The 16707-nt window shown below is 33.5% G+C and overlaps 2 protein-coding genes across 2 annotated transcripts; both read right to left on the bottom strand.

The window, feature by feature from the left end:
• Nucleotides 1-351: 351 nt before the first annotated feature.
• LOC110871355 (protein FAR1-RELATED SEQUENCE 11-like) lies at nucleotides 352-1824 on the bottom strand. Its single transcript, XM_022120162.2, has 2 exons — nucleotides 1367-1824; nucleotides 352-1016 (listed from the first exon to the last, which is right to left on the bottom strand). The coding sequence occupies exons 1-2, from the start codon at nucleotides 1503-1505 to the stop codon at nucleotides 727-729; spliced, it is 429 nt and encodes a 142-aa protein (XP_021975854.1). The 5' UTR covers nucleotides 1506-1824; the 3' UTR covers nucleotides 352-726.
• A 500-nt stretch (nucleotides 1825-2324) lies between these two features.
• Nucleotides 2325-3673, bottom strand: LOC110871354. Its single transcript, XM_022120161.2, has 3 exons — nucleotides 3359-3673; nucleotides 3229-3258; nucleotides 2325-3139 (listed from the first exon to the last, which is right to left on the bottom strand). Exons 1-3 carry the CDS (start codon nucleotides 3386-3388, stop codon nucleotides 2837-2839), a joined length of 363 nt encoding a protein of 120 aa, XP_021975853.1. The 5' UTR covers nucleotides 3389-3673; the 3' UTR covers nucleotides 2325-2836.
• Nucleotides 3674-16707: the final 13034 nt, after the last annotated feature.

Genomic DNA, 16707 nt, shown 5'->3' with positions numbered 1-16707 from the left:
GGGTCCTGATCAGTGACGACCACCTTCGGCTGCTTACCAAACGAGTCCAAAAATGATTGTAACAGCCATTTGTATGATTCAATGCTTTCGGATGCTAGCAACCCGACTCCAAGCGTCACATTCCGATAGTGGTTATCAATACCAGTAAAGGGTACAAAAACCATTTTATACATTCAAAATGATCAAATAAATTGAACCTAAAAACAACAAAATTATACAAAAAAAAAGAAGTTAAAACATTAAAGTGAATACTAACTTGATGGTTTTGAATGTAACATCAAACGATATGACGTCTCCAAACTCAGCATAGTTACGTTTGCACAAACCATCGGCCCAGAACAGGCCAGTTAATTGCTTGTTTTCATTGACTGAATGTACAAATGAATAATCAACCATAAACTGCTTTTTATCAGTCAACCTATTTATAACCATATCTGCATCATACTCTCCTATATAGCTATGTATCCTAGCTCTAAAATTCTTGCAGTCGTCTTTAGTTGCGCCAACATTTTCAAAACCTCCGTATCTTTGTCTCATTATATTGAACGCTTTCACTGGCCCAAGATTCAATGTACCAAGATCCCATATCATCTCTTCTTGTGTTTCGGACAGATGCCTATAAGCCGGTAATAAATGCATATCTTTGGGGCACACGAATGAATGATTATGCGCTTGAACAAACTTATCAACCTTATATAACACCCCATCCGTCGAACAAAGCTTAATTTAAGCTTTACACCCGGTTTGAATAGTCGGCCTCTTCCTACTTTTATATGGCTTAGACAACTTCGAATAAGGATCATCAAAAGCCATAGGTTTATACCCCTCCTTTGAACACATAAAGTATTTAGTCTTGATAATACCACCACTATGGTGTTCACCTCCTTTTCGAGCAGAGAACCCTGACTTCTTGGCATATGTCTGATAAAAAACATATGCTTGCTCTAGGGAAGTGAATTCCATTCCTATAACAGGAACACATGATGAAGCTACCTCAGGAATATACAATCTTTCATCTGCACATTTTGAAAATGACAAAAAAACACGAGCTCTAAACCAAAACACACAGACACTCATCTAGGAAATAAAAAAAATCACGCAAACAAGAAAAATCATGCATGATACCTCAAAATAATAACGCATGTAGAAAAAAACAGCCAGTACTGTATACTTCATAATAACAACGCTTGTTTGATGGAATTACACAGGTCTCATACACTATATAGCATATAAACAGGCGTGATTTATGACGCATTCATTTCAAAAAACTAATTATCAAATAATGATTCACGATCAAATACAAAACATCAGATAACAATAATTTCGTTGATTTCTGGAAAATTAAAATGATTAATTGACAACTTACTGGTCTGATCCTCTAATAGAACGTGGTTGTCTGATGTCGGATTCCTCAAATGCTCAGCAGCATCAGGAACGGCATGGAATTCAGCATCTTCAAATTCAATATCATCTGTGTTTCGTGTGTTACTGCTTTGTGGATCCATTTCAAACAATAAGTGATAGTAACCCTAATCGCACACTTATAACCACTAATTTGATACTTTGAAAATGGAAAATATTTGAAACTGATTCGAATCGTAATTATCGAGATGCAGGAGATAACGAACTCACATAATTCTCTTGATGTTAGTAAATGTCTGGATTACCTTGCCTCAAGGACGAAAAATGTCTAATTTGCCCTTAATGAGAAATCTAAATCTGTGCCACACGTTAAGATCTCGTTGTCGCGTACATGAAGTATGATTAGGGCTTTTGTACATTAGAGTGGGGTTCGGCTACAAAGTCTATTTTTCCTACAAAGTGTACAAAGTCATAAAAATCACAATTTCAGCCATAAAACACACTCAAAACCCACAAATAACAGAGTGAAGATCACTAAAACACAATATCCAAACCTTAACAGTCCATAAAAACATCAAACACACCATCATAGAACTATGAATATAAAACACAACATGATAATCAACATAAAACACACTAATATTTGTCATTCAATAATCAAAGCCTTATCATCCAAAACACAACACAACACAAAACCAACACATATGGTGTTTTAGTAATCTCCACTTTGTTATTTATGGATTTTGAGTGTGTTTTATGGCTGAAATTGTGGTGTTTTATGACTTTTTACACTTTGTAGGAAAAATGAACTTTGTAGCCAACTCTCACCCTTGTACATTATACTTTATATATATATATATATATATATATATATATATAGTGAATTGCAAATTTTGTCCTTTATCTTTATACCATTTTGCAGGCGGTGTCCTTTATCTTTAAAATTGACGAGTTTTGTACTTTAGGTTTTAAAATCCTGCACGTTATGTCCTTTGAGCCAAACTCAGTTAATTTTTTTCTGTTAAATCTGATCACTCAAGGGCAACTTAGTCTTTTTACCAATTACTTTAAAATATGTTAATAAATAAAACAAAAACAAATTTAAAAATATTACAATATATGTATATACATTTATATATAAAGAAACAACACCCTCTTTCTAGCTCTCTCTCTCTCTACCTCTCTCTAGCCACCACCAACAACCACCTCCGACCACCACCCTCAACCACCTCCGATTCCCTCTACTTCTCTCAACCGTCGCCGCCAACCATCACCACCACCCACTAACCAAATCATCTCATTTGAACAAATAAAAAATCCCCAAATCCTCAATCTTTTATTCCCACTCCAGGGGTCCGGTAACAGGGGTACGACTCAAATCGGTAGCGGGCTTAACCGGATCGCTGAGGATGTGGGCTGGTTCGGGTGTGTAGTAACACGAGACACTATAGAGGAGAGATTAGAACATACCTGATTAAAGGCGACCGCCGGTTGGATATCCGACGGCGAGAGGTAGGGGTGGGCGGTGGTAATTCAGGGCGGCGAGAAGGGTTTCCGGTATTGGAGGTGATTTGAAGGCGGAGAAGTTGGGCTGCGGAGTAGGCGGTAGTCGACGGCCGATTCCGGTGCGGATGAGGGTGCACCGACGGCTGTTGTTCAGAGTGGTGAAGAAGGCTGAGGGTGATGGTGGTGACAGGCGGCTGTTGAAGAAGTCGAAAGTGTACTCTTCAGGCAATTCCATTAGCAACTCTGTATCAGGTGTTAAATCCCACATATTCTACAAACAAAAATAAAACATTACAGTTGAATAAACTTCATCACTGTAAGAAAACCAGGCACATATATATAAAATCAGCCCTAACAAACCTCGTAGATTGTTGCTGGTGGAGACCCATCCTGTTGATTACAAGATCATTACACATTAATAATCAGAAACAAATTTTAACACATCAATGAAGCAAAATCCAAAATAAAAAACCGAAAACAGGGGACTCACATCAAGCCTGAGATTATAAACTCTGTTCATCTCTAATTTTGTTAACTTAAGACAATTTCTAAAAACACGATCATAATCATCAATAAAGCACAAATCAGCATCCCACTTTACACTTTTTTTAGGGTTAGATGTCTTTTCAGCTTGTATAGATCTATGACACTGCTCTTTCACTCTATTAGCCAACCAGAGACGGGGTGACTCGGCGGAGATGGAGGGTTGGAGAAGTGTGGTGTCGGTACGATGAAGGAGGTGCTGTGGTGTCGATGGGGTAGAAGATGGCCATTTTTTAGGGCTTGCTGAATTGAAGACTGCATTTGTTTTTTTTTTTTTGAGAGAGAGAGAGAAGAGAGAAGAGAGAGAGATTTGTTTAATTAAATATTATTATTTGTTTTTACAAAGTAGTCCTTGTATATAACTTTTTTACACAATAATCCCTGAAAAGGTGAAAAGACAAGGATACCCTCACGTGCAAAGCACATGACAATAGTTAACTGAAAAAACTAACTAGGTTAGGCCTAAAGGACATAACGTGCAGGATTTTAAAACCTAAAGTACAAAACTTGTCAATTTTAAAGATAAAGGACACCGCCTGCAAAATGGTAGAAAGATAAAGGACAAAATTTGCAATTCACTCTATATATATATATAAACGTATGAAAAAAGTTATAGGCATTTAAAAATCGTGAGTAAGTTAGATCTATGAGTCACCAATATTGGCTTTTGCTATTTTGCTATTCCCATTTGTTTCACTTGTTTTCTCTTACATTTTCTCTTACATGATTGATAGATTTGTGACCATTCAATCTCAACCATTGAATTTGCTTGATCCCAAAACTTTCTCCTATGAATTATGCCTCTTATACATATACTCACATATATAACAAAAGTAAAAATTATATGTATAATTCATATACGAATAATCGAAAATTTCAATTCTGATGAAGCGAATCGGTTGCAAATGCAAATTAGAAATTCAAAATTAATATTGGAATATAATCATCATTCCAAAAAGAAAAAAACGAATATAATCAAATCGAACTTCCAGTTTTTCCGTCCTTTAAACAATATACTTTATTTAGTCACAAACCTCCACATTGATTGGGTAGTATTTCATATACACCATACATTATACGCACGTTTTTATTTGAGTATATTTTATTCTAAATTTATATATACGTTAAATGTAGTAATTATAGAATATAACTAGTAATTTAAATATATTAGTTTTATTAGTTTATTCATTGAATAATATAATTTTAAAAAATAATATCTATAAACAGATAGAGGATCATGTACATTAATCCAGAAGTGTGAGAAGTGTATTATAACACTATATATAACACTATATAACACCATATAAACACCGTATAACTCTATGTAACACTATATAACACCATATAACACTATGTAATACTATATAACACTATATAACAAATATAACACTATATTTTGTCTGATAGCATGTCTACGATAGATGTATAGTGTTATATCTAACTTATAATAAAAGACTCCAAATAATGCCATATGGCATTCTCTTCTTCATCCTCATAAATTTTATTTATAATTATTTAATAAATTTCATATTAATATTAATAACTAATGTAGATATCATTTATTTTTATCCTTATCTTTATCTAAGATTAATAAATAACTTCAAGTTTGCAATTTAGATCCTTTATATTTTTACTTTTAACCTAAAGTTTTTCATCTTTTGTAATTTAATTCCAACTCTTTCTTATTTTCAATTTTGGTCCACCATATTTATCATCTTTCCCAAGTTTTTCGTTTCATTCTAAATTTTGTGAGTTAATGCACCGCAACGTGCGTGTGGGGTTCAACATTTTTTTCGTATATTTTTTTCCGTTTGACTGGCCCGTCGCAGCACATCTATTTTTCTCCGTTTAACAAGTTCGACCAACGCGCGTGTCCTGGATTGACTTGGTAATCTTTTTCTATGTTTTACGTTTCGGTTTAATTTCTCTGCAACGAGCGTTCGTGATTCAAAGATTTTACGTCTGTTTTTCGCTCGGCGTTATTTTTTTCGTTTTCATTTAATTTGTTTTTATGAGGTTTTCCGGTGTTGGTGGTCGTTGAGAGTAGTATAGCATTGATACTACTTGATACAGTTTTACAACAACCGCTGTAACACAGGGGCTTAATACTAGTATTGTTATAAAGTGTTACATGGTGTTACATAGTGTTATACGGTGTTTATATGGTGTTATATAGTGTTATAATACACTTCTCACACTTCTGGATTAATATACAGGATCCCTATCCTCTATAAACATATTTGATTAGGTACACATTTATAATTCAAATTAAAAAGAAGTCCCTCATGTATATATAATTTATGAGGTTGCCCCAATACTCAATATTCACACTTTGTTTTTATTATATTGTAAATCATTTCAAACTTTCAAGTCATCGGAAATTTTTGGTTTAGCGTGGAAGCCACCTCCACTTGTTCGAACGTGGTAGGGAGAGGCATAATTCATTGGTTGCTAAAGTTCACGGGTTCAAATTTGGGATGTTTTCATCTTGTGGGAATGTCGGTATTGTGATTTGGAATGATGGTTGTTTAAATGCATGGTGACGTTGGGGTAGACTGTGGCGGAGTAGGCGACCTCACAAACAAAACAAGATAGGGACTAAATTTTATTTATTTATTATTTTATTTGGGGGGGGGGGGGGAGGGGTTAACTTAGGTCTTATTTTCTAAGCTGTGAGTAGTATTATTAAGAGATTTTTTTAACCTTTGTTGGTAAAAAAGATCATTTGTACCTACAAGCAAACAATGCGGACCACATTTACAACTTTTTAAACCCACGGGACCAAAACTGTAATATATTAAAGTATAAAATAAACCCTAAAAAGTATCACCCCAAAACATATACCTATTTATCCCAAGTATATACACGATTTTTTTTAATTTCTAACCTTACTTTTTATTAACTCTAATCTATTAATGGTTCATTCCAATAGTTTAACTACGTGAAAAACATTTTTTTTCTCTTGGTTATATTTTTTTACATAATATTATTTATAATTTTTACATAAGTATTCACTTATATTTTGAGATTTATATTATCATGACTTTTACACATTATATATATTTCAAACTTTTTATCGTAATAATGATATGTATGTAACTAATCATATTTTGGATCGTAATAATGACATGTATGTAACTAATCATATTTTGGTTTATAGTTGTTGCTAAGGAAAAATAAGTGTTGTTAAGAACATAAAATTATATAAACATTAAAATAGTAGAAAAATATGTGTTTCAAAATCCTAACTGGTATCTTTGAAGAAACTAACGAATATAACTCATACCCTCGGGTATCCCTTGATACCCAACGGATAGTAACCTGACATATACTTGACGAGTGTTATGTCGCGTATGTGATAAGATTTTACAACCGGTATGAGACTAGGAGTATCAATATTCGTCCTATTGTCATCCCTAACTAGAGAAATAAGAAATAGGTGGAGCTACAAACATCATATATTTGATTCAACTTCATATTCTGTTGTTATCCAATTTGTGGCTTTGAATTGGAGAAGTACGTAAACCGTTATCATAGAAGTAAATTATCTTGGTAACTGAGTTGTGCACTTGTGCACCTCAGACCATTAGTTTGTTGACTAGAGAAGCACACACAGCTTATCCAGTTGTAGTTGATTGTCGAACTGTCGTATTAAGTTCTTGTTGATAGAAGAAGAACTGTCGCAATATTTTAAAATCCGGTTTTTATACCGTACCGGATTGAGCTCAGAAGCGGTTTAACGATGTATCAGATGGTTCAACCGGGTGTACCAGATGGTTTATCTGGTTCTACCGGACGATTCAACTGGTACTATTGGCCGGTTTGAACTGGTTTTTAAAACATTACTTCCTGAAGTTCTCTCTTTAACCGTTAAGATTAACTTTTATGTTATTATCGCAACTTGTACCGGAAAACCAATGATTCAATGGCCCTTTTCAGTTCAGTAACCAATTTTTTTTTCTATAAATATAATTAAAGCTATTTTCCTTTCGAAAAGCGAAAATTGTTATTTTCTAAAAATAACAAAATATGATTTCCAAAAAAGCCAAATTTACAACATTGCTTTATTAGAGGATTATTTGTTTAGTTTTATTTTATATTTCTATGAAATTAAAGGAGTCCACACACTTTTAGACAAATTTATGTTTGGATACAAGGAGTAATGCACACTTTTGGATAAAAGGAGTAATGCATGTACGCATCAACCACGTGCACATAACTTTAAATATCTAGAGCCATCTTGGACTTACGTTACTTGTTTTTAGAGAAAGGTTTAAAGGCCTAGAAATGTTATCAAATGAATTCTTAGGCTATAGGTTATGGTCATAACCCTTATAACTATTATGACCTTACACGTCAGTGTCATGTAACCCACCTCTAATCCACCATCCAAAATCACTACCCTAAAGGTGCGATCATGACCCAAACCACTAGCCCCTTATTTATTTTAATTTATCTTTGTCTAAAGAAAAAGGAAATGATTTGTTGAAAAATGTAAAGAAGGACCATGGTTGCCACGGTTTAATCCATGCAAACCATGGTAGATCAAGCAAGGAGGTGGTGTAGCCTTCTATTCATATTCCTAGGTATAGCCTTATTGAGCTTCTTTTAGTGGTACTAAAACTGTCTCGTGGAATTCTATGATATTAGATTTTATATTTTCGATTTTGGGATTTTAAGTATCTTTTATTATTTGCGCCATTGAGCTTTTTTTACGATTTATTGTGTCATTTTTCCTCAGTGTTGTGTTATATTTCTCGGTACTGTGTTATATTTTGCAATTTATTGTCTCTTTGACGTTTCCTAAATTTAGGAGACTTTTTAGGATAACTTTACTCTTGTTTATAATACTAGTCTTAATTTGATTTCATTGGAATAACTAAATATAGATTCTAATAATCTAAACTATGATTTAATGATCGATAGTAATTTATACTTACATTTTTTATGACACTTGTAACTTTAACTTTCGTTGCTAAGAACAACACAAATAAAATAATCATCATAAATTTACACTTTACTATTAGTAACACATTTGTTGAAAAATAAGTAAAATTGATATGAAATTAATATATTATCAGTTTAACTATAAGTTAAACTAGGTTATATGCCCGCGCGTTGCGGCGGTACTTTATTGCGGGCATTCGATCAATCTCAGTTTGGTTCGTTACACTACTGGTACGATCCATGCACTCGGTATAGAAATCAATACGTGTTTTACATCGACCGAAAACGATAAAAACGAACACCGGTGCTGACACCGATGTTGTTCGAATGGTATCGATCGGTTCATCGTCAGGTACTCGTATTGATATTCGTTTATGGTCGCATATAGAGTTGCATAAATGAAAATTATCAAAACGGGAAACAATAAAAATGAATACAGATACCGGTATCGATGTTGTTCGTTAGGGTACGATAGTGACATGGTGTTAGTTTTTCAAAAACAAAAATAACATATATAAATACAATATTAATACATATATTGTTCGGTCGATTACCGATCGGTGTGGCACGATAGCCGTCTTCAATGAAATTTATATCACAATGTTGAAAAAAAAAACAGTTTCAATTTGGTTTGGTACGATATGACACAATATACGTTATTAATAAAAATTTATATCGCGAAATTGAGTAAAAAATAAACATAGAATGCAATTTACTAAAATAATCAAATTACATGGTAAATAAAATATAATTAAAAAGTTAAAAAATTCTTTAAAAATATATTTACTATTCATGACCACTTTGAATTTGAATTAATGTTCGGATGATATTGGTTCGGTTCATCATGGTATCGGTATGGATATCGGTTTTTATTATCGCATATGAAGTTTTATAATAATTATCAAAACCGATACAATAAAAAATATGAGTTCGGTGTTAATGTATATAGAACAACTAAATATTTATAAACCATATTACATTAATTATTTTAAAATATTGTATTCATGGAGTTATGATGAATTTATCTTTTTACGTTTGAAAGGTTAAATATATATATATAATAAAAGTTGACCATCTGGTGTTAGCACAATCTATTGTGCTATAATGTTTTATTATTAAATTAGAATTAGAAATATCATTAATGGAGACTTCAAATTACAATCTATATTGTGCAATAATTGTTTATTATTAAATTCAAATTAAAAATACTGTTTATGGAGACTTCATATTAATATGTATAATAAGTAGTGTCACGGGTAGTTCATGCGGTGTGTTTATATCATGGTTTGATTCTTAGTTTAAACAAATTACACATTCGTTCATTGTTTACTCACAAGACATTTGGTCCTTGACGTCAACACATATTGGTATTTGGTCAATTATATATATATATATATATATATATATATATATATGGTTAACGAAGGACGATAAATAGTAACTTTATTTTTAAAATAATATGTAGTTTTTTTCTATTTTTATTGAATATACTATAATAGTTTATTATTATATTTACTTTTAATAACATATTTTATTTTTTTTTCTTTTTTAAAACCATATATTTCCCTTACCATTTGAAAAATTACACCGTTGGTATTTGTGGTTTCCGCCAAATTTCAATGTTGGGTACTAATAGTTTTTTGTTGCAAAATCAGGTATTAATTTTCTAATTTGTTACAATGTTGAGTACTAAAGCCAAATCTTGTCAGAATTTTGAGTACTAAGGCCAAACCTTGTTAATTTTTTTGTTAAGTCTTGCTAAAATGACTAAAATGGCCTTTAATATCTAGAGAGTCTGTTTTAATTAATTATATTTGACTAAAATAATTTAAAGTTTTATTTATATTTATATTTTTATATTTTTCTGTTTTATTTATATTTTTTTTGTAAAATTAAATTGATTTGAACTTTATTATTTATAAACTTTGAGTTTATATATAATAATATGCTAGTAAAATAAACTTTTTAACTTAATCTAAATAATATTATATATAAACTCAAAGTTTATAACTAATAAACTTCAAATCCATATAATTTTATAAAAAATATAAATAAAACGAACAAAATATAAAAAATATAAATATAAATATAAATAAAACTTCAAATTATTTTAGTCAAATATAATTAATTAAAAATAGACTCTCTATTTATTAAAGGGCATTTTAGTTATTTTATTAAGACTTAACAAAAAAAAGTTAACAAGGTTTGGCCTTAGTACTCAATATTGTGACAAATTAGAAAGTTAATACCTGATTTTGCAACAAAAAAAACTATTAGTATCCTATATTGAAATTTGACAGAAACCATAAGGACCAACGGTGTAAATTTTTTCTTAATATTTTTTTATAATTTAATTTTTTTCCTTTTTTTAAACTATATATTCCTTTACCATTTTTGGATAATTCTTTTTTTAGAACATATGTTAATTTATCAAATAATTTGATACTTCTTTAATAATTTACATTTTTAACTTTTTTTCTAAAAACTTAAGTACGTAGTTGTGCTTGATTTTTCCCTCAACATTTTTTGTTAAAAACGAAATTGTAGTCAGAATTAAATATTTATTTGGTATTATAAAACGGTACAATAATAAACTAAACCATTCTAATGGTTTGGCTTTGTAAAAAACATGCTTTATTTTCAAATCACGTTTGTTTTATATTATCATTTGTTAGGTTACGCCGCAACGCGCGACATAAAAAAACTAATATATATATATATATATATATATATATATATATATATATATATATATATATATAGTTAACGTTGGGCGATGAATAGTAACTTTATTTTTAAAATAATATATAGCTTTTTTCTATTTTTATCAAATATATTATTATAGTTTATTATTAGATTTACTTTTAATAATATATTTTAAATTTTTTTCCTTTTTTAAAACCATATATTTCCTTTACCATTTTTTAATAATTCTCTTTTTGGAGCATATATTAATTTATCAAATAATTTGATACTTCTTTAATAATTTACAATTATAACTTTTTTCTAAAAATTTAAGTACGTAGTTGTGCTTGATTTTTCTCTTAACATTCCGTTATAAGTTTTGTTAAAAAGAAGTTATACTCAAAATACAATATTTATTCGGTATCATAAGACGGTACAATGATGAACTAAACCGTTCTAATGATTTGGCTTTCTAAACAACATGCTTTATTTTCAAATCACGTTTGTTTTACATGATAATTTGCTCGATTTCATCGCAACGTGCAACGTAAAAAAAAACTACTTAATACTAAATGACTAAGATGCCTCCCTTGATGAAAAAAGAAAAAAGTTTAAAGATTTTTATACCCATCAGAGCTTACATTCATGGTATTTTTCCATTTGTTTTCTTAAGATAAATTATCCTACAAAGAATTGCATATACATACAATTAATATATAACATACGAGTGGAACCTTAGCCCGGTTGAGTTTGAGCTTAACAATTACTAACGAATAGAACTTATCTTTGGATGGATATAGAGATTTAAATAAGTTGATTTCAAACCCTATTAAGCTAAACGAATCATGTTCGAGCATAGACGAGATCGACTTTGGTTTCTAGCGTTTACAATCCAACTTCAAATGATGTATTTAGATAGCTACACCACATTGATATTTACACGATAATTCAAATGTTATATATGAGTACCAACCTCTACGTTGATGTTTGCTTCTCTTCTTAGTATGGGTGTTCAGTGAATTGAATTTGGAGTTACTCTGGTTACCTAAATCAGGTTATTCGAATATTTAACTTTTGATGCTGAATTATATATTAGATTTCGAAAAACCAGTTTTAGTTTGAAATTCGAATTCGAGTTGATTCGATTCATATATTAATTTATCGTATATACTGTTGATGAAGTACGATGAATAGTAACTTTACATTTAGAATAATATATAGCTTTTTATTATTTTTTATTTAATATATTATAATAGTTTATTATTATATTTACTTTTAATAACATATTTGAATTTTTTTCCTTTTTTAAAACCACATATTTCCTCTATCACTGTTTTAATAATTCTTTTTTTCTTTTTTCAGAATATATATTACTTTATCGATTAATTTGATACTTCTTTAATAATTACGTTTATAACTTTTTTCTAAAACCTTAAGTATATAGTTGTGCTTGATTTTTTCCTTGACATTCCGTTATAAGTTTTGTTTAAAACGAAATTGTACACAAAATAAAGTATTTATTTGGTATCATAAAACGGTACCATGATAAACTAAACCGTTTTAATGGTTTGACTTTCTAAACAACATACTTTATTTTTAAATCACGTTTCTTCTACATTATTATTTGCTCCGTTTCGCCGCAACGCGCGACGTTAAAAAAAACTAGTTCATATTAATTTTGATCGAAATTACAATAATTTGTTGTTAAATTGAAATAAAACCTAAAAATAGAATTATGATTTAAATAAATTCGGTTTTTCGAGTTTTTTCGTCCCATTTGAATATCAAACATCAATGATTTCTTTCGGCACCTACCTCCATATTGATGGGTACTTGCCATTTCATATACACCATATATAATATGCACGTTTTCTAATTGAAGAGATTTTTCTTGAGCCTAATATGCATTTATATATATTTCTTAAAAGTTGTGGGTACAAAATATGTGATCCTCCACTAACCTTTAATTATTTATTTATTTATTTTTTGTTTTTAGATGTGAAAACAATGAAATCATTAATGATAGTTTACATTCAGAAATTTTCTTAGTGTAATTCGTATATTCGTCTGAAATCTTAATTTGATCATGAATGTTTGCTTCAAATATGAAGTTTGAGAATGACCCTAGTCTCTTAGATTTTCTGTTTAATGGAAAAAAATATACATTAATCTATGACCAAGGAAACTAACATTTTAGAATAGCTCCAACTTTAAATGGATATAATTTTAATATTTTAATATTTTATTTATGAGTAAAGTCCTTTTTGAGTCTCTGTGGCTTGTGCATTTTAACTATTTTAGTCCAAAAACTAAACATTTCTTGATTTGAGTCCCTGTGGTTTGTATTTTTAACCCTTTGAATCCAAAACGCAAACCTCATCCAAATCATAGACTAAAAGGGTTGGATTCAAAGGGTTAAAAATACAAACCACAGGGACTCAAATCAAGACAAGTTTGATTTTTGGATTCAAATAGTTAAAATGCACAAACCACAGAGACTCAAAAAGGACTTTACTCTTTATTTATAAAATAAAGAAATAGTATCACAAATAGTTAGTTCATTTAGGATGGATTGGGTGGTGCGTGATATCTAACGGTGTTAACAAGCCTAGAGGCTCGAGAGCTACTCGTGAGCTTTAACGAGCCCGAGTCCAGCTCGAGCCTAAAATAGAGCTTGTTTTGTTATCGAGCCCGAGCTTGAGCATTGAATACAAAGCTCGTTTAGGCTCGCAAGCCTAAAAGGGCACAAACAAAATTTTATTTTTTTGTATATAGTACAAAGCTCATTGGCGAGCCGAACTCGAGCCGAGTTTTGGCTCGTTTAAGCGATATTGAAACGAGCTCAAGCCGAGCTTTTAGCTCGTTTAAGGATTGATGAAACAATGGTTAACCGGGCAGGATTAACACACTGGTCTCGTCAAGAAGGGTTAATCCCTTCCTCTCGAGGATCGCTGGCTAAGTCGTCCGCTGGTTGATCTACTGCACAAGGAAACAAACCGTGACTCGCAACAAGGAGGATGGGGTGTGGTGTGCTCCTTGTTACCACTCTCCGGCGTGAGAATCAGTAGTCTGCTTGGGAAGCAAAGTATGATAGTAGTAGTAGTGAGAGAGTTGTGAAGAGATACCTCAAACCTGGTTGGGGGTTGGTATTTATATCCGAGGAGTGAAGGAGGGGGTCGATGGATAGACTGACGACATGTTGCACCTTTGCAGGTGTGTCAGGCATGTCGGCTGTGGAGGTGAAGCCACGTCAGTTCAGGTGTGTCAGGCATGTCGGCTGTGGAGGTGAAGCCACGTCAGTCTGTCTCTTACGTAGACCTGACAGGCAGCTGCCATTGGTGCTACTTGCTCTGTGGTGTCAGTCCCACTTGTTGAGTGCACAGGATGAGGTGCGGGCCTCATCGCTGTTTGCGGTAACTGTAGATGTTCCCGCGTCTCACTCTTTGATCAAGAAATACGCGAGATGCGGTGCTAAGTCGCATCGTCGTCTGTGGTGACTGTTTCTGTTATCCAGCTCCCTTGTATTGATAGAAGTGTTCACTGGATGCGGTGCTAGGCCGCATCGCTGTGAATACTTCCGTTTTCATACACCAGATGCGGTGCCATGCCGCATCACTATACCGTTCTCATATTCCAGGTAAGTCCTCCTCCCTCATAAGGTTAATTGGATTCAACCACTGTGTTTGCGCGTTCCCGCACGGACACAGGTAGGTTGTTAGCTAGTGGGAGTTTTAATAAGGGTAATGGTCGCTCGCGGTCGTGCTGACGCGAGATCTGGGACCATACCCCTTCATGTCCCCCCCAGTCTAGTGTTGCTGCCATATACAAGTTGCATGTGGGAGGAGTACTGGACTATGGTGTCTAGAAGGTAGTTTGGAGTCTGGAGAAGATTCTAGACCATGTAGATGGGTTTTGCACTTCGTAAATCAAGCTGGAGAGCCGGAAGAGTCATGTGACGCCTCTTCCGTACCGGTGAAAAAGTTTCGTCTGATGCGAAATTCTCAGCCTCGGGTTTTGATATGGTAGCATAGGCTACCTGCTTCTGAGCTCATCAGGGTTGGGTGCCACCTGTTGGTGTGTTTTTTTTTGGGTAAAGGGTTTTACCCCGGTGATTCTATATATCAACAAACAAACAAGCACAAGTAGCGTGGAAATGCCCACACTAGTTCTCTCATGGGACAGCCCCCACGAGAGTAAAGTCCAGAAAAACACAAGAACTAAACCAACAAAGCAAAAGACCACTAGGCGTCGAACCAACCTTTGAGATCTTGCTGGGGGTGTCCACAAACTTCGAACCAACCTCTGAGACGGTGGTTGAAGATGTGCACAAGCTTCGAACCAACCTTTGAGGTGGTGAATTAAGAAGAGAGTGGTCTTCAGTAGTAATTGGACCTGTGATCATGATCCCTTTTGTGGGGTGTTCATGTTCTTCCAATTAGCTCTCAAGTAACCGCACGTCCTTTGCGGTTACCTCGTTGCTTGCCATTGTTGGCAACGTTTGGCTGAACAATGTTGGATACTTGCGTCATTGTTGGCCGTGTTTGGTCGAACAATGTGAATCTGGATAATGGTCAAATAAACATGGTCATAGGCATAGTTGTGCCCACCATTGTTTATTCTATCCGTCTTATAAATAGGTTAACAAAGTCATAAGCAGACTTGTTACCGCTGTTCGGTCGCTTATTGTTCGACGAGACCTCTTTATGTGAGTGGGGATCTTGTCCGCATCTGTTTCTTAGCCACTTACCTTCACGCTACAATGCCGAGGAGCTTTCCTTGAAGTAGCTTCATTCATCTGTGTGATAACTTAGCTGTGGCTCTTCCGTAGCAACCATTTGCGGAGCTATGGGTGTGTCCGCAGCGACTCATGAGTGTCTGTGGTTTTGTCACCTCATACTCGCTTGAAACGAGTGTGTTGGTCGGATGTGGCTCTTGAAGGATCAGGAGTCAGGGTTGCTGATGTGCGTTCGTGTACATTCCCCTCTTTCTTTTTGTTGAAGAAGTTGTTTATGCACCCTCTGTGGTTGTGAACCGGACAGGAGGGATTTGAAGCTTGAAGAGAATGAAGGCAATGCGGTTTACCTGTTCCTGAGATGCGGTTCAGTCCAAAGAACAACACTGGTTCTGAGTATCTGACACACCTGTATGGGCTCGTGTGTGTCATCTCCGCATATTCCACGTGTGCTCGTGGGTATGTGCGGACATGTTTATACCCCCTTAACCATGGAAAGATATAATTTTTGGCTATTTTGAGGGGTATGTAAAAAAACGACATGCGGTATGGGTTATGGTGCGGTATACCAGAGAAACCGCATGCCGCTTGTGTTTGGATAATGTTATCGCTTTTTGTTGTATACGTGGCTGAGCGCACGTGTGAGTTGGTGGAAGTTGGTGAGATTTCCTGGCATGTGCTGAAATGAAAGGACATTTGCACTGCCCGAGGTCATAAATGCACTGTAGCAGGAGTGTAAACGTCTCCTATGTCTGGCGCGTGTGCGGCCATGCGCGCGTGGTAACCGTCAGCGGAAACGTCGCTTGGCACATGATGCCGCATAATTCGCTCTTTTGGACGTGATGATTCAGTTTCCATATCGCATTTATTGCGATGAGTATATAAGGGGAAACCGTTCGTGGTTTCCCCTCACTTCGTTCAAAATTTCAAAA

Source organism: Helianthus annuus, chromosome 8 (genome assembly GCF_002127325.2).
Source record: "Helianthus annuus cultivar XRQ/B chromosome 8, HanXRQr2.0-SUNRISE, whole genome shotgun sequence".
In the NCBI taxonomy this organism is placed as follows: Eukaryota; Viridiplantae; Streptophyta; class Magnoliopsida; order Asterales; family Asteraceae; genus Helianthus; species Helianthus annuus.
This window is presented reverse-complemented; position numbering and strand designations above follow the sequence as displayed.